At 36.5% G+C, this 22,730-nt stretch overlaps 2 protein-coding genes across 2 annotated transcripts in view; both read left to right on the forward strand.

The window, feature by feature from the left end:
* Window positions 1-19,271, forward strand: part of LOC127834421 (platelet endothelial aggregation receptor 1-like) — a 65,470-nt gene extending 46,199 nt beyond the window's left edge. Inside the window, exons 1-5 of the mRNA XM_052360255.1 lie at window positions 14,205-14,539; window positions 16,404-16,551; window positions 17,979-18,126; window positions 18,405-18,514; window positions 18,794-19,271. Coding sequence (XP_052216215.1) covers window positions 14,252-14,539; window positions 16,404-16,551; window positions 17,979-18,126; window positions 18,405-18,514; window positions 18,794-18,888 — 789 coding nt within the window. The 5' untranslated portion in view covers window positions 14,205-14,251 and the 3' untranslated portion in view covers window positions 18,889-19,271. Of the gene's footprint in view, window positions 14,540-16,403; window positions 16,552-17,978; window positions 18,127-18,404; window positions 18,515-18,793 lie in introns of the transcript that reaches the window.
* LOC127834420 (multiple epidermal growth factor-like domains protein 10) overlaps window positions 1-22,730 on the forward strand; it is a 63,136-nt gene that overhangs the window by 28,159 nt on the left and 12,247 nt on the right. The window lies entirely within an intron of this gene.

Here is a 22,730-nt window from a genome sequence, read left to right on the forward strand (position 1 = left end):
AAACATGATCTACTAGACCGAAATCATGAGTCAGACTAGCACCATCAACCAGCGGAGACTTAATAGAAACGATACGGTACAAAGGGGAGGGGTTGTATTTTAGCCTCATTCTGGGAAAGCTGGGCTTCATACATATGGGAAAAGTGTTTTACCAGGGGGGCCACTTTCGCTTTTATTGAAATGTATCGTTTTAATTAAAGCCTTTTCTTAGCGAAAATCCATTTTAGGCAGAAAGTGTTGTCCCAGATTAGCCTGTGCGGACAGGCTAATCTTGGACAACATTACGCAAATGCATCAAGCCCTTTTTTGCATTATCGTTCCCTTTAACATGATCTTCTTGACCGATATCAAGAGTCAAATTAGAACGATGAACAAGCAGGAACTGGATAGAAACGAAACAGTAAGCAGTCTTCAGAGTTTATTTGACATCCTCCCATGTCCAGTGCTTTGATGTTTCCTCCTTTCACCTGATTTCCTCCCTTTCAATGTCAAACTAATTTTGTGACTAGTTATCAAATTTGCTGGATATATATACAAATGAAGAGTTTAGTGACTTCTTTTCTAAACGCTATCAGATTCTGAATTTACTTTCGATTTGTAAGTCTTACTACATTGCCTACAGATCAAGTTTGAGTTTTCTTCTTGTCTATTGGTTTTTGACGACGACAAAGGCCTTTGACTTAACAATTTCCTCTAAAAAAACACTTCCGAATTTTTTTACGACAAGAAATTGTGTCGTCAGATATTTACCGAATTGGTGTTCGCTACTACCTTCATGATTTTGAGACCAAGGTTGAATATTGTTACGTATGTAGATTTTTAAGACATAAGTGGAATGACATCTTTGCCTTATGGATACCCCAATTTCAAACTTGAACATTTTGTGTGTTTTCTTTTGCTTCGAAATCTTCTGCATTTGTTTTCTGTGGCGTCATAATTTTCTACATTTATTTTCTTTGGCTTCAAAGTCTTCCATATTAGTTATTCTTTGGCTTATACTCTTTCACATTTGTTTTTGTAAAAAGACATCATCAACATAATATGATTTTAAGTAAAGTTTTGTGTCAGATGCTGTTAACCAGTTTTAGAAATTTAAATAGCGGTATCGGTAAACTCACTAAGCCCCCCTCCTCCCTCCTCCATTGTTGGCGCCATATTTTCCGAAGGTGGTAGGGGGCATTCATGAAAAGTTGAAAAAATAGTATTCTTTTTATATGCCACTAAAAAAATAAAAATATACTAAGCAGTTACTTATGCAAACTTTTTATGTGGCTTTGAAGCTTATATATTATATTGGGGTTTTACCTTATAATAAGATGTGTTTCAAACATGAAAGATAGGAATTGTTTAGCCTTTTGCTGTGAAATTTTGGCTTTATTCATACGCAGTCTGCACAGGCTAAACAGGACAACACCTTCCGCTTCAATAAATTTGTTTTGGTTTGAAGGAAGTCTCCTTTTAACAAATATCCATTTAAGGCCAGGGCTTTTTTCTGTGATAATGACCTATTTTTATAATTTTGGGAAATTCGCGACTATAATTTTCACAATTTCAAGAAGTTCATGACTCAAATTTTTACAATTTGGAAGGCTCGCGACTCATTTTTACACAATTTGGAAAAGTTCACAAAATGGGGGGGGGGGACACACATGCATTAAGCAAGGTTGGCCATGTTTGAAACACCGTAAATTTCTATATAAAAAGCCTCCGCCCTAATGAATGAAAACGACGATATACTATGAACATTGTCATATTATCTTCCCCAGGAGGTTCTTCATAGCTCCACAGTGCTCAACCTGGTCATGATTGCAGTGGACTGGGTGGGGCGTAACCTGTACTGGTGCGATGACAACACGGACACCATCGAGGTATGTGGCTGGTGATTGTGTTTTTATGAATAAATAAAAGCAAATACACAACAAACAACCTGGGTTCTTCAATGTCCTTTAATAGACATGATTCTCTCAATAATTAAAATAATAACATAGCAGTCCACAAAATTGCGCCCAATGTGGGCCTTCAGATAATCACCATGGTATGCTACTTTATGGATAACAGAATAAAGGTTAAGAATTACTACTGCGAACAATATGGCTAAATGTTTTTTCGGAAATAGTGATTAACGCTTCAGTTGCGTTACATATACTCAAAATTACCTATTAGGTCTACAACACACTGTTAAAAAAGTTCAACCAGTTACAGGTATCAACTCTCAACGGGAAGTACCGCAAAATTGCTCGTGAAGGATGAATCGTTTTTACGCAAGCCAAGAGCGTTGGAGCTGTTCCCAAAATACGGGTTTATTTCTTACTGCTTGGGCGACCAGCCGCACATCAGTCGGTTATCGATGGACGGAGTTCAGCGAAAACATATAATAACGGGGGACCTCGCATGGCCGAACGGTCTGACGATCGATTACGTCACAGAGAAACTATTCTGGGCCGATGAAAATTATGACTACATCGGTATTGCGGACCTAGACGGGTAAAATCGCCACAAAATTCTCGAGGACAATGTTCCTCATCCGTTTGCCATAACGGTTTTTGTTGACAAGATTTATTGGACCGACTGGGATAGCCAAAGCGTCCATTCGGCATGGAAATTCTCCAGGGACAAGCATGTGCAGATAGCCCACATGAGCCATCTGCCGGTGGCTTTGGTCGTGTTCCACTGCGACAACCAGAGAGTGAGTTGCCAGAACAGCCTTTATTTTTTAAACTGCTGGCATTTTCATTTTTTTTTTAAGGCCAAATCAAGAGAGTGATTTGTCACCTTTCTGCTAGAAAGCATAGGAGCCGCGCTCTTGGAAAACTGGGCTTGATGCATGTGCGTAAAGTGTTGACCCAGATTAGCCTATACAGATCACACTTTCTGCTTTTATGGAATTTAGGTTTTCTCTTCTTGAGGTTCCAGTCTCAGGGGAAAGTGTTGTTCCTGATGACCCATGCGGACGGGACAACACTTTATATGCACATGCATTAAGCCCTGGTTTCCCAGATTCCGTCACATTTATGTTCTAAAATGCTGACATTTTGCACTGTAGGTATAAAGTTACTGTTGTATTATTATGATACGGCTTACTATATCCTATTTGCATTTATTATAGTCTTTATAAGTTTATACTCTAGATTTACAAAATGTCTAGATTGTGAAAATGTCCAGATTATTTTTTTTATAGATTTTCAAAATTTCTAGATTTTTAAAATTTATAGATTTTCAAAATTGATAGATATCTAAATATCTAGATTTTTTAAATTTCTAAATTTTCAAAATTTCTAGATTTTCAAAATGTCTAAGTTTTTCTTGATTGATAAGCGCATAAAATGTTTCAAAATATCAGCTTATTATTATAAAAAATTATGCCTTCATTTTAGACCAAACCCACTTTGTATTTGCACATGTTTGTACATCCATTTTGCGAAAGTATCCCACGCATTGATTTGAGAATGTGAATAAGTATTTTAATACTTAATATCTCGAGGAAAATACAAACATTGCTGTACCCTTTTGGCTTCTCCCCAGCTGCCTGTCCGGACTGGGCAACACAATAATTGTGAAAATCATATAAAATGAGCCTAGCTATGAGAAAACTAGGCTTCATGCCTGTGCGTACAGTGTTGTCCAAGATTAGCCTGTGCAGTCTGCAGACGACACTTAAAACTTAAATGGTATTGTTTTGTTTAAAGGAAGTCTCTTTTTTACAAGAATCCAGTTTAGTCGGAAAGTGTTATCCCAGATTAGCTTGTGACAGCACTAAACGCACAGGCATTTAGCCTGGTTTTCTCACAGCTGGGCCCATATCATAAGATTTTGACACTTATTGTTTTGACCAGTCAAGAGAGGCAGCTGGGAGGAGGCCAAAATGAGCAGGGTACAGCAATTGTGTTATTCTATTGAAATATTCCATATTATCTTATATTATGATATTTTGATATAAAGTGCTCACTTCAGTGGATCCTAACCCCTGTGTCGCCCGCAACTGTTCATACCTCTGTCTGCTGACGGTGTCAGACAAGCCGGGTGGATTTGCACAGGCTACCTGTCAGTGTCCAGAGAACCACGTCCCTGTTGGGAAGAACACATGGAAGCCTAACTGTGACGAGTAAGAATAGTTCATAGGGTTACGAAAAACTAAATTAGCTTGTTTCAGGAACTATGGGCTTAAAGCACGTGCGTAAAGTGTAGTCCCAGATTAGCCTTTGCAGACAGCGCAGAATTACCAGGGACGACACTCTTTGCTTTTTTGTGATTATTGAAGGAAGTCAATTCTAAGTGAAAATCCAGTTTAGGGAGAAGTGTCGTCCAAGATTGGCCTATGCAAACTGAATATGATGATCTGGGACGACTCTCTACAGAAATGCATTAAGGCCAATTTTTGCAAAATGTCTGTTTCAATGATTAAAAATATGTTTGTTTCTATGGGTTAGCAAGATCTCAGTTTCTATGGTCAACAAGATTTCCGTCTTTATGGTAACAGGAGCCAGTTCATGTGCAAGCAGATCTCCAAGTGTAACCCCCGCTGGTTCCAGTGCGACAATAACCGTGACTGCGAAGACGGCTCGGACGAGAAAATTGACGACGGGTCGCTTTGCTCCTGCATACCCTTGCTCTCAACCAGGTCTGTTTAAGTGTAGCAGCGCCAAGAATGCGAGTGGTTGTGTCAAGCCGAGCTTTATTTGCGATGGCAACCCGGATTGCGATGATGAGTCCGACGAAAAAATGTACAACTGCAGTATGTTGCTCTATATTTTCTTCTTCATATAACTGATCCATGTGTTGTACAAAAAATTTATGGAAACAAAAGAAAAATATCGAATCAGTTCATGTTTGTTAGGCGTTTAAATTTTATCAATTTCAAATGAGCATTATTCATAAACGAATCTTTATTTTCAGTATGAGTCTACGTCACAAGCGTCATATTGCTACATGATGTACAATGTTCTTTTATCTTTTGGATCGGTGATACAATATTTGGAAAATGTCATTTTGACAATATTTGAACAAAGCTCGTTTTAAAACACATTGAAATATACTTATGCATGTCTGGTGTTGAAGTATTACTATTTCAAGTTATATTCATATGAAAAGTAAACGATATTGATTTTGAAACTGCACTTTAAAAATATATGCATGACAAAGTTTGCTTAAAATTGCATTTGTGTGTGTGTTTGGAATACAAGTTTTGAGCGGGAAATTGTCACTGAGCCTCGTTCTGGGAAAACTGGGGTTAATGCATGTGCGTAAAGTGTTGTCCTAGATTAGGCTGTACAGTTCACACAGGCGTATCACAAAAAAAATTGTCTGATTTCATGGGAAACACAAATAAAGTTTAGGTGTAAAGTGTCGTCCCTGGTAAGCTTGTGTTGATTGTATGTGTTTGTTTAAAGGAAGTCAAAAAAATCCAGTCTGACTGACAGCCTCGTCCCTAATTAGCATGTGCAGTCCTCCCATGCTCATGATTACAAGTTCTGCTTTTATGGAATTTTCGTTTGAAGAAAGTCTCTTCTAGCATAAAATCAAGTCAAAGCGACACTATCTGCACATGCAAAAAGCCCAGTTAAAAATAATCATCTCTCATATGGTCACCATAGTCTGCTTATAATTTCACTATTTCGTGTGTGGCATAAATAAATGTGCAGACTATACAGGCTTATCTTGGACGACACTTTTGAGTCCCGTTTCCCAGAACGACACTTATATGGTCACTACAGATTGATAAGAATCGAATATGTGCGTGTTTGGCAAACCAATAAATAAATAAATAATGGTTTTGATGTTTTTTCAGCCACGTTCCCTTGCATGGCCGGCGAGTATATAAGTGTGCGGCAGACAACAAGTGTATCAGCAGCTTAATGGTGTGCGACGCCAAGCCGGATTGTAAGGATGGGGCAGACGAACTAAACTGCAGTAAGTTCTATTACATGTTTGTTGTTTTCATTCCTGATATCATAAAATTATTGTGATATTGTACATATGATACATGTATTTGTTTGCAATTTTGAAATAAAATGCGCGGGAAAAAAAAGAAAAAAAAGAAGTGTTATTGCACTGTCAGGCGATTGTTTTCTCATCTTTCAGATGATTTTCGGGGGTGTGATTTCTCCTGCTATCAGCTGATTGCGTCACTGTTAAAGTCAAACTAATTTTGCAAATATTTATTAACTTTTCTAGAGCATTATGCGACTGAAAGCAGCGTATGGCATTTTCCTCAACCTAGGTGGTTCTTAAATCACATCACTGATTTTTTTCATTGCCGGATTGTTTAACTGTACTGGATTTATTTAAAAATGAAGAGATTTAATTATTTCAGTAAAAGGCGTTTGGGTTTTGCTTATGGGGCAGTGTTAACTAGTTTGCTTATGTCCGTCAGCCTCTGTACGGTTCTCGCATTTTCACTGATTTTCATCAAACATAAAAATGGGGGGCTAACGATTCCAAATGAAATTGTTGTCTAAAATCACATAATTATGTTTGTGTGTTTTTATAACCATTTTGGGATTAAGACTGGAGCCTTTGAGATCAGGAAAAATCGCCTTGTTTTAAATAAAATGTCTGTAGCTAACAAATAGTTAAATATTGAGAATAAAAGTGTTTTCAAGCTTGTATTTAACAAAAGCAGTATTTGTGTGTGTGTGTTGATACCTTCAATGGGAATTTGAGGCAGTCATTAGGGAGAAATATAAAAGTTGATTGTCTTTCACCCACTTGTTGTTTGAAGCATTTAATATGCTTTATATATTTAATATGAATATTCATTAAATATCAATGGTAATGTCTCTAACTGCAGACATTTGATACCGAATTCTCCATTTACTTTGCAGCGAATGAGGGATTCCTATCAACCTAGTTCCTTAATTTTCAGTATACTTTGCAACAAAAGAGGAATGTCTGTCGACCATGATACTTAATTTTCATTCCACTTCGCTGGTAAAGAGTAATGTCTTTTGACCAAGTTACTTAATTTTCTTTCTACTTCGCTAGTAAAGAGGACTGTCTTTTGACCCATTTACTTACCTCTTATTTCACTTCGCAGCAACAGAGGGGTGCCTGTCGACCCAGTTCCGATGCAACTCGACCGGTAAGTGTATTCCCTATTTGTTGCAATGTTATAGCGACAACGACTGTGCGGCTCAGGAGGATGAAAAGGACTGCGACAAGCGAGCTTGCGAGAAAAACTACAGAACGTGTTACAAGACCAGTAAGTAATGGTTTCAAAGATTTCAAGGAAAGCAACAGGAAGTGTAACAATACCGGTAAGTAATGGTTTCAAAGATTTCAAGGAAAGCAACAGGAATTGTAACAAGACCAGTAAGTAATGGTTTGAAAGATTTCAAGGAAAGCAACAGGAAGTGTAACAATACCAGTAAGTAATGGTTTCAAAGATTTCAAGGAAAGCAACAGGAAGTGTAACAATACCAGTAAGTAATGGTTTGAAAGATTTCAAGGAAAGCAACAGGAAGTGTAACAATACCAGTAAGTAATGGTTTGAAAGATTTCAAGGAAAGCAACAGGAAGTGTAACAATACCAGTAAGTAATGGTTTCAAAGATTTCAAGGAAAGCAACAGGAAGTGTAACAATACCAGTAAGTATTGGTTTCAAAGATTTCAAGGAAAGCAACAGGAAGTGTAACAATACCAGTAAGTAATGGTTTCAAAGATTTCAAGGAAAGCAACAGGAAGTGTAACAATACCAGTAAGTAATGGTTTCAAAGATTTCAAGGAAAGCAACAGGAAGTGTAACAATACCAGTAAGTAATGGTTTCAAAGATTTCAAGGAAAGCAACAGGAAGTGTAACAATACCAGTAAGTAATGGTTTCAAAGATTTCAAGGAAAGCAACAGGAAGTGTAACAATACCAGTAAGTAATGGTTTCAAAGATTTCAAGGAAAGCAACAGGAAGTGTAACAATACCAGTAAGTAATGGTTTCAAAGATTTCAAGGAAAGCAACAGGAAGTGTAACAATACCAGTAAGTAATGGTTTCAAAGATTTCAAGGAAAGCAACAGGAAGTGTAACAATACCAGTAAGTAATGGTTTCAAAGATTTCAAGGAAAGCAACAGGAAGTGTAACAAGACCAGTAAGTAATGGTTTGAAAGATTTCAAGGAAAACTACAAGAAGTAAAACACGACCTGTTAGTAATGGTTTCAAATGTTTTTCACTTTTTGATGTTCCCAGAGGGTGTATGGAAAATTACAGGCAGTGTTCCAAGACCAGTAAGTAAGGGTATTATAGATTCTTCAGTTGCTTATGTTCAGCAAGGTTATATGAGCCCCATTCTGCAAAAACTTGGCTTAATACATGTGCATAAAATGCTGTCCCTGATTAGCCTGCGCGGTCCTCTCTGCTTTAATTATTTTTTTTGTGTAACGGAAGTCTCTTTTAAACGAAAACAAAAACAGTTTAGATGGAGAGTGTTGTCCCTTATAAGCATCGAGAGGCCAGTCTGGGACCGCAGTTTACCCGCATGTATTTAGCCAAGTTCTCCCAAAGTGAGGCGCATATGGAAAACTACAAAAATGAAACTTGTTCAGGACATGTTTCGCAATGAAATTTTGGATATTTTCAAAAATGGGCCATGCAGGGTCAAACCTTGTTAACTAAGTCAAATTAAATAAACAAATTGTGAACACTCTAGAGGTCACACTTATTGCAAAACCTCATTAAACAAAAATGCTACCAAAATCTCGATTAATAGGAGTCATAAAGCTTCTGAACAAACACTCCAGAAGCCATGTATATTATCCCCCGCTAAAGGTGGAGGGATATAGAATTGGCTTTGTTCGTCTGTCAATCCGTCGGTCTGTTTGTCCCAAATTTGTTTACACCTATATCTCAGAAACTATATAAGATATCAACATGAAACGTCATAGGTATATAGATATCAATGTAGAAAAGTGCCATGCACGGGAACCATTACCAAACACTTTATTTAATACGGGATGTAACTTTTCAGGGCTATATCTCAGATACCATGCACGACGTCAATATGAAACTTCATGGGTTTGTAGAAATGAATGGTTAGAAGTGCCATGCATAAGAACCATAACCCTATACTTTCTTAACCAATAGGTATTGCCATTTGTTGTTTTTTGTATGATGTATAATTGATGCTATATCTCAGATACACTACAAGATTTCAACATGTAACTTCATGGGTGTATATATATATATATATATATATATATATATATATATATATATATATATATATATATATATATATATATATATATTTCAAGAAGGAGACTTGCTATTCATAAAACAATTACCCCACACTTAATTTTCTTTTTAATTAAACTTTATATCAAGGGATATGCACCCATCCATTAACAACATATGTATTTTGAGGAGGAAATCAATTCAATGAATTTGCTTGTTTTTATGAAACTTGCTCAGAACATTTGTGCTGATGATTTCTATGCAAAGTTTTGAACATGGTCATGTTGGTTCAATAATAAGGTCAGTAGATCAAGTTGAAGAAAAAGCTTGTGTACATGGTAGAGGCAATATTTGTTTATCAAATCGTCATGAAACTTGGCCAGAACATTTGTTTTAGATATATCTCTGTCAAGAATCTAGGTAAAAGTGTATCAAAACCTAGGTCGCCGGGTCAAATTAGCTATACAACTTTTATCTCAATCATAATGAAACCGTCTTAAATTATTTTTGTGTAGTGATATCTAGTTCTTAAAAAATAATTATATTAACATATAAACAGCTTAATAAAATTTTGGGTCTCAATTAAGCAACTTTAGGCCTTTAAACCTCTTGATAAGCGCTTAAAATGAAATCTAAAGCAATAACTTTTTCTTCTTATGAGATTCATACATTACTGAATTATTTGCCCTTCATTAGAATTAACTTGGAATAATGTTTTGCAGACCACAGTCAAGACTAAAGCTTATCTTACATTTGACTGGCAATTTAGCTTAAATAAACTTAAAGAGTCACTCGCAGTCTGTTCAGGTTTTATGCTCTTTGCTGCTCATAAGTAACTAAGGGTTGGAAGTAAAGCCATTAACACTTGAATTTTGTAAGAAAGGTCTTTAATTAAACTCAACTTTCTATGGGACTACAAATCCGTCAAAATAAGTATCTAACTGGTAAAGGATTAACATTTGTGGATTTTGTGTTTCAGACAAGTGCATATCCGAGGCCTAGTTTTGTGATGGAGAAAACGACTGTGGGAAAGGAGATACTTCTGATGAAGGGGAACTTTGCCGTAAGTATTGACCTTGGCTTCGCATAAAGTATTGACCTTGGCCTAGCCATAATTATTGACCTTGACCTTGAAGTCATTATTACCCTTGACAGTGCAGTAAGTATTTGCATTGGACTTACGGAATGTATTGACCTTGACATTGCAGTAAGTATTGACCTTGACATTGCAGTAAGTATTGACCTTGGCCTTGCAGTAAGTATTGACCTTGGACTTGCGGAATGTATTAAGCTTGACCTTGCAGAAAGTATTGGCAGTGACAATTCAGTAAGTATTGATCTTGACCTTGGAGAAAGTATTGACCTTGACCTTGCAGAAAGTATTGGCTTTGCAGAATGTACTGACCTTGACCTTGCAGTTATTATTGCTCTTGACATTGCAGTAAGTATTGCCCGTGACATTTTATTAAGTATTGACCTTGACATTGCAGTAAGTATTGACATTGACATTGCACCAAGTAATGCCCTTGGTCTGGCAGAAAGTATTGACCTTGCAGTAAGTAATGACCTTGACCTTGCAGTACTTAATGACCTTGACATTGCAGGAAGTATTGCCCGTGACATTTCAGTAAGTATAGACCTTGATATTGCAGTGAGTATTAACATTGACATTGCAGCACGTATTGAACTTGAAATTGCAGTAAGTATTGACCTTGACATTACAATAAGTATTAAAATTGACCTTTATGTAAGTATTGATATTGACCTTTCATTAAGTATTGACATTGACATTACAATAAGTATTTACTTTGACTTTGCAGTAAGTATTGACCTTGACATTGCCTTAGTATTAATCTTGACATTTCAGTAAGTATTGACCTTGACATTGCAATAAGTATTGACCGTGACGCTGCAGTAAGTATTGACCTTGACATTGCAATAAGTATTGACATTGACATTGCAATAAGTATTGACCGTGACATTGCAGTAAGTATTGACTTTTACATTGTAGTTAGTATTAACCTTGACTAGCGGCAGACTCTTTATTGATTTAATTTTACCAGCTTCAAATTTTAGCCAAGTTCCCTGAACAAAAATATATTGTTTCTTTTTTAATTTTGAACCTGTAACTTCTTTTAAGTATGTAAACATGTAAATTGATCAAAATGTTGACCTAAATTGCAAAAAAGCCAAATACTGAGGATTAAAAAAAAAAGTCACATTTTTTTTGAAGAAAGCCAGTTTGATGTATAGTTAAAGAACTCTCTACATTATTGTCTTTTTTGTTTGTTAAAAAGCATAAAGAGGTCAGTTTTTAGACAAAATGGGTAATTGTAAATTATTACGCCATATATGCGTGACTTTTTTGCCGAATCAATTTATAAGAAAATGTTCATTGTGCTCAATATTGTTTTACTCTATACTGGTAAAATATGATTTCGCAGTAAATTACCCAATTGTTCTTGTTTTGTATCAAGATCTATAATGTTTTATGAAATGCTAGTGAAAATACACGCTGTTTTATTCTGCGTAGAACAGTAAAACATGTTAAAGCCGTTATTGGTGGCCATATCAACATCAGAAAGGTGAATAAGCCCTATGGTTTCATTGAATAAAGCAGCTAACAACATTAAGAGATTTTTGTGCTTCGGCCCCAAATCTATTCAGGGCTGTTTTGATATACACCTTTGAACCCTTAATTTCGAAAAAAAAGAGTTGCAAACTGTTCTCATTGTTAAACAATTAGTAGCAAACTGTTTTAAAATTTTAAAACTTCAATCGCAAAAATCTCAAAATTGTGAAAATTTTAGTTGCAAACTTCTTCAAATTGTGAAAAATATCCATATTCTAAGATGAAAAAAGCCCCGATCATTTGTCCTCTGATTACAGATGAAACGACATGTGGTGCAGACTAACTTCGCTGCTTAATTTAATTTTTGCTATAGGGCTCCTTATCATATGTCCTCTGCTTACATGGTCCCTAATAATATGTCCTATGCTTACACGGCCTCTAATAATTTGTCGTCTGCTTACAGGGCCCCTTATTATGTGTCGCCCGCTCACATGGCCTCTTATAAAAGTCTGCTAACAGATGAAAAGACGTGTGGTGTGGACTACATTCGCTGCTTATTTTTATTTTTGCTATAGGTCCCCTTTTATGTTGTCTGCTTACAGATAAAAAGACGTGTGATGTTGACTCCTTTGGCTGCTGAATTTAATTTTTGCTACAGGGCCCCTTATAATATGTTGTCTGCTTACAGATGAAAAGACGTGTGGTGCGGACTATCTTCGGTGCAAGAAAGGACACTGTATTCCACGGCGCTGGCAGTGTGACGATGACCATGACTGTAGCGACGGCTCGGATGAAAACAATTGCCGTTGTTGACTGTTGAACTTGACACTGTGGGCGCCAAGTTCTGGGAAAACTGGGCTTAATGCATGTGCATGACATGTCATTCCAGATTAGCCTGTGCAGTCTGCACACGCTTACATTGTTATTAATTTAATTTAATATTTTTCAATTTTGTTCCGAAAGTTCATAATTAGGCATAATATTTGTGCTTAATGTGTCGTCCCAGATTGATTGTGCAATCCGCACAGGCCAATCAGAAACGACACTTTCAGTTTAATCTGGAGTTTTGTTTAGAAGGGATCCCCTTCAAACTAAAAACATCCATAAAAGCGAAAAGCGTCGTCAATGATTAACCTGTACGCTCATGCGTTAAACTTTCCCAGAACAAAGCGTTTTGACCGATAAAGCTAGCTAGAACAAAATTAAACGTTATTTCTTAAACAAACATTGTTTCCCATGTATTATAACATTACACTGTGAAATGTTAAATTCACAGTCTTGCGAATTTTACTTATTGGATAGCGAACATGCTCACACAGAACAATATTGACAACTGAACGATTATTGCTTATTAATATGTTTTAGAAATACGTTTGTTCAAACAAAGTTAGACAATACCTGGCTAAGGCATCGAACTTAATTAATTGTTTGATAATATAATTCAAACATGACGTTAATTTGTTCATAGAGCATTATACAAATTATCGAAATTCTATAAAAAGTAGATAGTGTAAAACAAAATTATAATTTTAAGTAAAACACACCATCGGCGTTTTTGTCACTTGCAGTGAAATAAATATTTTAGTGATCATTTTGAATGTTTGATTAATGATATAATAAGTTGAAACATTTGCAGTTTCCTCATTTTAATAAACAACCAAAAGTGTACCATTCTTTAAAATATTATGCAATAATTAATAAAAAATCTTAATGTATTATGATTATATCACATACCTTTTGTATTGAATGATTCACAAGATACGTTGAGTTTGTTTACATTCTGTTTCTCACCGACTATGATGTTTTCGATTATTCAGATTATTACAACAGATATTGCGATCACAATTATTATGGATTTTTCTGTAATATGACGTGCCCAGATACATGCAAAAACGCTACTGGCAGATTGTGTGACGTCATGGATGGCTCTTGTTTGAACGGATGTGACGATAGCTTTTATGGTACTGATTGCAATATGACGTTTCCGAATACATGCAACAAGGCGAGTGGCAGAGTGTGCGACTTCATAGATGGCTTTTGTAACAAAGGCTGTGTCGACAACTACTACGGACAATTATGTAATATGACGTGCACAGATACATGTAAAAATGCTACAGAAAGATTGTGTGACATCTTCAATGGCTCGTGTTCCAACGGATGTGGCGATAACTTTTATGGTACTGATTGCATTATAACGTGTCCGGATACATGCAACAAGGCGAGTGGCGGAGTGTGTGACGTCTTCAATGGCTCATGTTACAAAGGCTGTGCCGAGAACTACTACGGACAATTCTGTAATATGACGTGCCCAGATACACGCAAAAACGCTACTGGCAGATTGTTCGACGTCTTCAATGGCTCGTGCTCCAACGGATGTGACGATAGCTTTTATGATACTGATTGCAATATGGCGTGTCCGATTAAATGCAACTAGGCGAGTGGCAAAGTGTGTGACGTCATAGATGGCTCATGTTACAAAGGCTGTGTCGATAACTACTACCGACAATTATGTAATGTAATGTGCTCAGATACATGCAAACATTCTACTGGCAGAGTTTGTGACGTCATGGGTGGCTCGTGTTTGAACGGATGTGACGATAGCTTTTATGGTATTGATTGCAATATGACGTGCCCGGATACATTCAACAAGGCGATTAGTAGATTGTGTGACGTCTTCAATGGCTCGTGTTCTCAAGAATGTGTTCACGGTTATTATGGCTCTCACTGCGATATGATGTGCCTGAACACTTGCAACAGCATCGCGAATATGCCGTCGTGTCACTCTGAAAGTGGAACGTGCCTGGCGGTAAGAATCTATTCGTCTGCATAACACCTTTACACTGACGGGTTACACTTAACCCATTTATGCCTAGCGTCTAGAAAAAAAGGCATTGGCAAACAGCGTAGATCCAGATGAGACGCCGCATGATGCGGCGTCTCATCAGAGACTGCGCTGTTTGCTTAAAGGAATTTCTGTAACAATTATTCTAAATATAGAAATAAATATACTAGACATCCCTAATTTTGGAAATAAATTGATCGAATTTAGAAGGATGGGACAGTCCGATCGGCATAAATGGGTTAACTCTTGAAAGAGACTTGTTCACAGATTTTGGAATCCGAACTTGACAACTCTAGTATAATAAAAAAATATCAGAATTACAGAAACTACAAATTAAAAACCCTGTAGAAAACTCTAAGATTCAAAATAAATGGCATAGCCTTCTTCGAGAACAAGAATATAATTGGAAACAAATATGTATCATGCCATATAAAACAACTATAGATAACACACTAAGAAATGTTCAGTATAAACATGTCCATAGAATCATAGCTACAAATAAATATCTTTTTAAGTGCAACCTATCCAGCACAAATGTATGTGATATATGCAGCGAACACATTGAAACAAAATAACAACTTTCATATTTTTGAACAAATATGGAAACACATAAACTTTCAGAATCCAGTTGTCTTCTATCCCACTCTACGCAACTCATTTATAATATTGATTATTACATTTAAAAATAACAACATACACCACAGGCAACCAAAGCAAAAAAAACCCTGTATATATTAGCATTTCATGTATAATATGTTTGACATTATTACTGCTGTATTATATAACTTTTGTTCTTGCTCATGCACATATTTACATTGTATGTTTTTATATTGAATACAAAAAAGAATTACAGAAAATAAATAATGAAAAAAGTCAGCCCTCATCCACAGTGATTCAAACTGATGCTGTTTTATGTTGTATATTTTATTTAAAGGTTATAGACCATCAAGACTGTTAAATTCCGAAATGCATTTGATACTTCATTAGCGAACGAACGTAATTTACCAAATTTTAACGAAAACAACAGAAATATTCCAAAGTATTCGTTTGTTTCAAATTTGTAACGCTTCATAAATGTATCAATTTCAAATGATGAAAATGTACTTTAAGTTTGTGTATAGGTTTTGAGCGTTTGTATTTGCTAACGGGAGTAAGTGTTTTTTATTTTTTTAATGTCTGACAAAAAGTTGGACAATTGTTGTTTAGTCAATATCTGAACGATTTGAATTAACATTCAATGTTACTCTGATATCGTTATTTTAACTGACAACTTATTTTATACTTGGCAAACACTAGGTTAGTGTTACAGAAAGACAGACAGACAGACAGACAGACAGACAGACAGACAGACAGACAGACAGACAGACAGACAGACAGATTTTTTATTCAGACTTATACAAAAGAACATCGTCTTAATACACAAATATACACATGATTCTCTGTTACATGCAGATAATTTAGCGAAGTGAACACAACCTGAACGGGGTTATTAATGTTTCCCATCAAGATAGCTAATATTTTGTAAATAAAAAGTGGCTGAACAAAGCACTAAAACAGTGTTAAGGCAATACACATGTGATGTATGTATTTGGGTCGTGCTCTGTGAAAAAGGGGTTTAATGCATGTGCGTGAAAGTGTTGTCCCAGATTAGCACAGGCACACACTTTCCGCTTTTATGATATATTTCGTTTTAAGAAAGTCTCTTCTTTGCAAAAATCAAGTTTAGGAAAGTGTCGTCCCTGACTGCACAGAATAATCTGGAACGACACCTTACGCACATGCAGTACACCCCTTTTCATAGATCGCGGATGATTTGTAAATATTGCAGGGCTGTCTCAAGGGATTTTATGGACAAAAATGTTCATATATGTGCCAACACTGTGTGAATCATACATGTCAACAAGAGGACGGGGTCTGTGTTCACGGATGCACTGAGGGGTACAGTCAAGACGTAGATGCTTTAAAGTGCCTAAATAGTAATGTATTTATATGTTATTGGTTTAATATGTCTAGATTAAACACGCCATGTACTATGTCAGTTTTCTATAGAAATGGAAAATACCCCTCAATATTCCTAAATACCCTTTATGGCTGAAACAACGGAGCAAAATACCCTTTAACAATAACATCAGGGGGTAAAATACCCTTTATACTTATCCTTATCTGGAGCTCTGCCAGCACACCCTCTATCTCATTCGATGAAAGACACATCTCCAACTAGAAATTCGCTGATGAAATTGACCGCATGGGTGGCACCAGCAGTGAACTTGACGATCTTACCAACAAACTCTATGAACGAACAGGAGCATACGGGATGGAGGTAAGCACTAAGAAGTCGAAGATCATGGTGATCAACACGACCGACACTAGTGCAGACATCACCATAATCGGCGAGAAGCTAGAAGAAGTGACCAGCTTCAAGTACTTGGGCGCAACCCTGTCCGAGGCTGGAACCAGTACCGCTGAGGTGCAAATAAGAACTGTCATGGCGACCGGAGCGATGGCCAGACTAAGCCGGATGTGAACAAGCAGTTCCCTCAGCTTCCCCACCAATAACAGGCTCTACAAGTCCCTCGTAGTCTCAATTCTACTATACGACTGCGAGACTTTGATGCTTAACGCGGACAAGAAACGCAAGAAACAGGCATTTGAACATAAATGTCTCCGAAGACTGTTCCGCATCTCCTACAAAGAGCACAAGACCAACGTGAACGTCCGGACATGACCGCAACACTTGCTGGTCCACAAGAGCCCCTACATGTGACCGTCAAAGGACGAAAGCTGACTTGGTTTGGACACGTCACCAGGCACGACTTTCTGTACAAATTTGTTCTCCTTGGCACGCTAGATGGCTGTCGACGATGAGGCCGTCATAAGAAAAGGTGGATTGATATAAAAGACTGGACATCCCTACCTTTGAATGAATAACTCTCAGCAGCACACAAGCGACCTGACTGTAGGAGGATTTCTGTATCTTTGTCCCTCAATGTGATGATGATGATGATGATAATGATGATTATGATGATGATGATGATGAGTAATGTAAACATACATTGCTTAAACATAAACTGTCGACTACAGCCTGATATTTTTTTAACATGAATACATTCGTTTTGTATAACTCAATAACAACATAAGTACGGAGTTTTGTTGTGATTGTATATATTAAAATGTAGCAGGTCTTGTACTGGTCAATTATTTCAGCATTCAACAATCGTTTATGTCAGTCTATTATGCACGCCCCCGATATGAACATCCTACACATTTACCAATGAAATTGCTTGTAACAACTAGTCTTTAATTTGTTGGATTTAATGGTTGGATAATTAAACCGTTAAAGTTAAAACAGATGAACGTTTCTAGTTGTCTGAACATGGTATTACTTTTAGTTAATGTTCAATAGGCTCAACAAACTCCAATGATGAGAGAGCGGCGAAAAGTAATCATTTCCTGATACCCGTATCTACCGTTTTTGGAATAGTTAGCGGTTCAGTTTTAGTTATTGTAGTATTGGTTGCTGTCGCAGCATTCATCGTCAATCGAAACAAAAGGTGGGTGGAACCAATTGATGATTTAAAAAGTTGTTTTAATTTATTTACATGACATATTTTCTACATTTATTAAGGCACAGCATAAAAGTTCTATGTAAAAATTAAACAACATAATTTGTAATCGAAGGCATTGATTCTATCGAACGTTTTATTATTAAAAATGTGTATCACTCTTATTTTATTTAAAACATTATAATTAATATAATGTTTTTTGTAAATCACTCCAAAATACATACGAATGTATAAAGAACCGAAAGGAATATTAAATGGCCTTTCAGGAGACATTCGTTGAAAATCAGAAGAAATGCGTTAAGAAGGTCAGAATTCTTCGAAGAAGTTCAACTGCCGGTAGTGACCAACTCGAACTTCGTGACGTGTGAGGAATCAGGTAAGACTCATAATACAAGTTTTAGTATTGATGATAAAGACATGCACAGAAATGGTAATGACACAAATAATTTCAATTATAAATATAAACAATTCATACTAGAAATCGTTTGATGTTCTTTTAAACTGGCTACGATGCCTTCGTTAAGGTGCAAAGATATAACAATACTTCTCGACTCGTTTTCGACTTTCAATTACATGCATTCTAGTTGAAAACCCTTGCAACTTACAACATACTTAATACATTGCTTACAACCTTTATTTATATATCATCAACCAGGTTCCGACATTTACAAAACCATGACTGGTTCAGATGAAGAGGCATCGGTCCAGTGTCCACACTTATGTAGGAATGTAATGGCACGGGCCATTTGAAAAATTCTGTTTGGAAGAAAACGAAAACGATACAGTATAAGAAAACGTTCGGTTGAAGATTGACATATGACAGCGATAGATCCCGCATTGAAACACGTGCTATTGATCAATCAGAGGTTGGAAATTGTTCTACATTTAACAAAATGGAGACAACAATTAAAACTATGATCAAAGAATCTCTCCGTGTTTTTTCAGTTAAAATAAGTGGTACGTTTATTCGAATGTGTTTATTTACTGTTTTGTAAGTTGAGATTGTATCATGGAATATATGGATAATATAAGTTTTAGAGGGCATGATCATCTGCGGGCGCTCGAAAATTCCGTTCCTGCCCGAGTGCGCCCGCAGATGATCATGTCCGAGAAAATGTATATTTTCGATATAATTGCACAAAAAAACACTCATACTAAAATAAAATAAAATAACATTGAAAACAAGATGTCTTGTTCATTCGACATCGACAAAATAATTCTATTATTTCATATGACATCATACAGTTCACGTTTGTGTTTTACATATGCCTCACTCAGTCATCATCAGTAATGACGAGGCGTTTTCTTCGGATAGGCAGTTTTCGATTTAAAACGTTAAAACAGTGGATTAATTCAAAGTTGAAATGCAGCCTCGCAAAGTAAGAAAATCATGTTTGCTCGGACACAAGTGTGTCCACATAAAGATTTTCCATGTCGATCACTTTAAAGAGCTATAACTCAATAACCGAGTCATTAAACGTTAGATAAACATGACTTGTATGCACAGTAAACATTTTTCAATCGGTTACAATACCTATTGTTTTCGAACAAGTTTGGTAAACACCATTTATCGCGTCTTTCGATCCGCGAGTACAAAATCTAAACAGAAAAATCTATTATTTATTCTGAAAATAATATCCCTAGTTTGCTGCTGCCAATAGCTTTTGAAAAGGCCTTTGATTCTTTGTCATGAGCATTTGTAAATCGGACTCTATCACGGTTTTATTTCGGTCTTGACATAATACAATGGTTTAATGTATTGTTTAAAGACGTAGTGTCGGCGGTAACGCAATGTGGGATTCTCTTAGATTTGTTTTTCTTTTACAACGTCGTTGCAGACAAGGGGATCCGCTCAGTTGCTCCATGTTCATACTGTGCGCTGAAATATTATCTATTTAACTAAGGTCTAATACTAAACGACAGGGAATTAAAATCAATGACTTAGAATACAAATTGTCACAATTTGCCGACGACACCTCTATACTCATGGATGGTTATGCAGAATCTCGTAATGAAACTTTAGATGTATTGTCGCACTTCACGCACTACTCATGGTTAAAAATTGATTATAACAAAACAAAAGGCAAACATAAGTAAGCTCCGAAAGCATTAAAACAAGATGGACATTAAATTGGAATCAACAAACATTTTATATGCTAGGCCTTAAATTTCACATTGACCTTAACAAAATTATCGAACTAAATTTCATTGACAACATAGTTAAAATAAAAGCCTTATTTAAAAATTGGTCTAGAAGGATTTTGACTCTAATATGGAGAATGCAAAATATTAAAACAATATCATTAACAGTTCTAAATCATCATCTTGCTTCTATGCCGAATCCGCCAAATTATCTGTTGACAGAGATCAATGAATTATGTTTTAAATTTGTGTGGAATGGTAAACCACGAATTAACAAAACTATTTTACTAAAAGAATATACCGAAGGCGGTTTGAAAATGATTGTTCTTTTTTCTTTTGTCAGTTCTCTGAAGTACTCATTAACAAGATACAACATGAATTCTGGAAAGATACATTGTACTCATTAGTTGAACTTAGTAAAAAAGAACCATTTAAAACCCAGTTCTTGCTTTCACAATCTATTATTCTATTACCCAGACATAACAATTTGTAACAAAAGTGTATTTTTATGCCCCCGATAGGTTGGCATAAAGCAGTTGAACTGTCCGTCAGTCCGTCTGTCTGTTAGTCTGTGAGTCCGTCCGAAAACTTTAACATTGCCCATAACTTTTGCAATATTCAAGATAGAAACTTGTTATTTGGCATGCATCCGTATCTCACGGAGCTGCACATTTTGTGTGGTGAAAGGTCAAGGTCAATGTCATCCTTCAAGGTCAAAGGTTAATTATATGGCTTCAAAGCGGCACAGTAGGGGGCATTGTGTTTCTGACAAACACATCTCTTGTTTAAATCATGGTTTGAAAAAGGCGTTCATTTTGTTGGTGACTTGATGCACAACGCTGAACTTTTATCCTTTTACAGTTATGACGAATTTTGCAAATTACTTTACTTCAATCGAAATTATCTAATTTCATAGGAATTATTAACGCAGTTAAACGATATATGAAACGCAAAAGCTACCATGACACTTGCTTTTTGAAGCCTTTTATTCCCACTAGCCTATGATTCATCGTAACTAATGCTAGGTTTACATCTGGCCACGATTACCACGATGTCCCCGATTCCAGAGCATCGTGGCGAACGTAACAGAGCGTGGAGCCGAATCGGGGTGATCGTGGGGGAGCGTAACGGAACGTGGTTGAATCGGGGACATCGTGGGCATCGGGACAGATTTTAAATCAAACTTAAATTTCACCACGATTGCCCCGATTCATTTTCTAATCGTGACAGAGCGTGGCCTTCGTAACAAAACGTAATGGAACGTACCGAAGCGTAACAGAACGTGGAGTACAATCGCAACAGTTTGGGACCAGCGTGGACACATTTTTTCAACCATTTTTTTTCCTGCTGGAGCAATTCTTAGATAGTTTATGTATGCACCTACATCTCGACACCGGAGTTCGGCATTTAATAGTTGTGTATAATGTCCAAATTGAAGCCTTCTTTCAACACTTAACCATGGCTTAACCCAGCATGACCTAGGCTTTCTATTTCTTCTTCTGACTTCTAATCCGATAGTTATATCACGTGTTTGCTGTGGCCTTTTCTTTCGTTCAACAACATATGCGTAAATAAAAACAGACAATTCAGGATCGTCTATATCCAGCTGGTTCATTGTTGCGAATAATAAGCCTAAGCTGAATTATTTCTTGTTTAAATATCAAATCGTGACGTAAAACGTGTTTATTTGTCTCAAATCGTAGGTCAAATTGCAGGAGATCGCAACAAAGCGGCTTTGTCGTGGGAGATCTTAACAGGACGTAACGGAACGTGGTGGAGCGTGTAAGCTAATCGTGTTGATCGCAAAAAAGCGTAACAGAACGTGATGCAAATCGTGGGCTCGATCGTAGCAAAGCGCAGTAGAGCGCAACAAAACGTGCTGATTTCGTAAGGAAGCGTAACAGAACGTGGAGTATACCATTTAATCGTAGAGCTCCCCGATTTTTTAGCCTCTGGCTAATCGGGGAGATCGTGGCCAGATGTAAACTTAGCATAACACAAAGGGTACACATCCTATATATGAACTTATTACCAAAAAAATGAGTCTACGCCAGTGTGCATAAAACATTGTCAAGTATTTTTAATAACACTGAAACAAAAGAGTGTCGACATACTTGCGGTGTGCCTTTTCATATCACACGAGATACAAATCTGCAGTGGTTTCAATACAGAATGATAAATAGAATCATAGGTACAAATTCCTTCTCATTTAAAATTGAATGTGCCACCTCAGCCAACTGCACTTTTTGTCAAACTGTATGTGAATTTATCCAACATTTATTTAGGGATTGAAAGCTTGTCAATAACTTATAGCATAACTGTTTGTAGCTGGTATCATTTGTCCTTTTCTTGCCTTATACAAAAGTGAAATTACTTTTTTTAATGATTTGAGGCAAAGTAGAGAATGGAAAATGTTGTCAAGACTTTTTCAGAAGTTGTGAAAAGAAGTC

This window comes from Dreissena polymorpha, chromosome 6 (genome assembly GCF_020536995.1).
Source record: "Dreissena polymorpha isolate Duluth1 chromosome 6, UMN_Dpol_1.0, whole genome shotgun sequence".
NCBI classification, from domain to species: Eukaryota; Metazoa; Mollusca; class Bivalvia; order Myida; family Dreissenidae; genus Dreissena; species Dreissena polymorpha.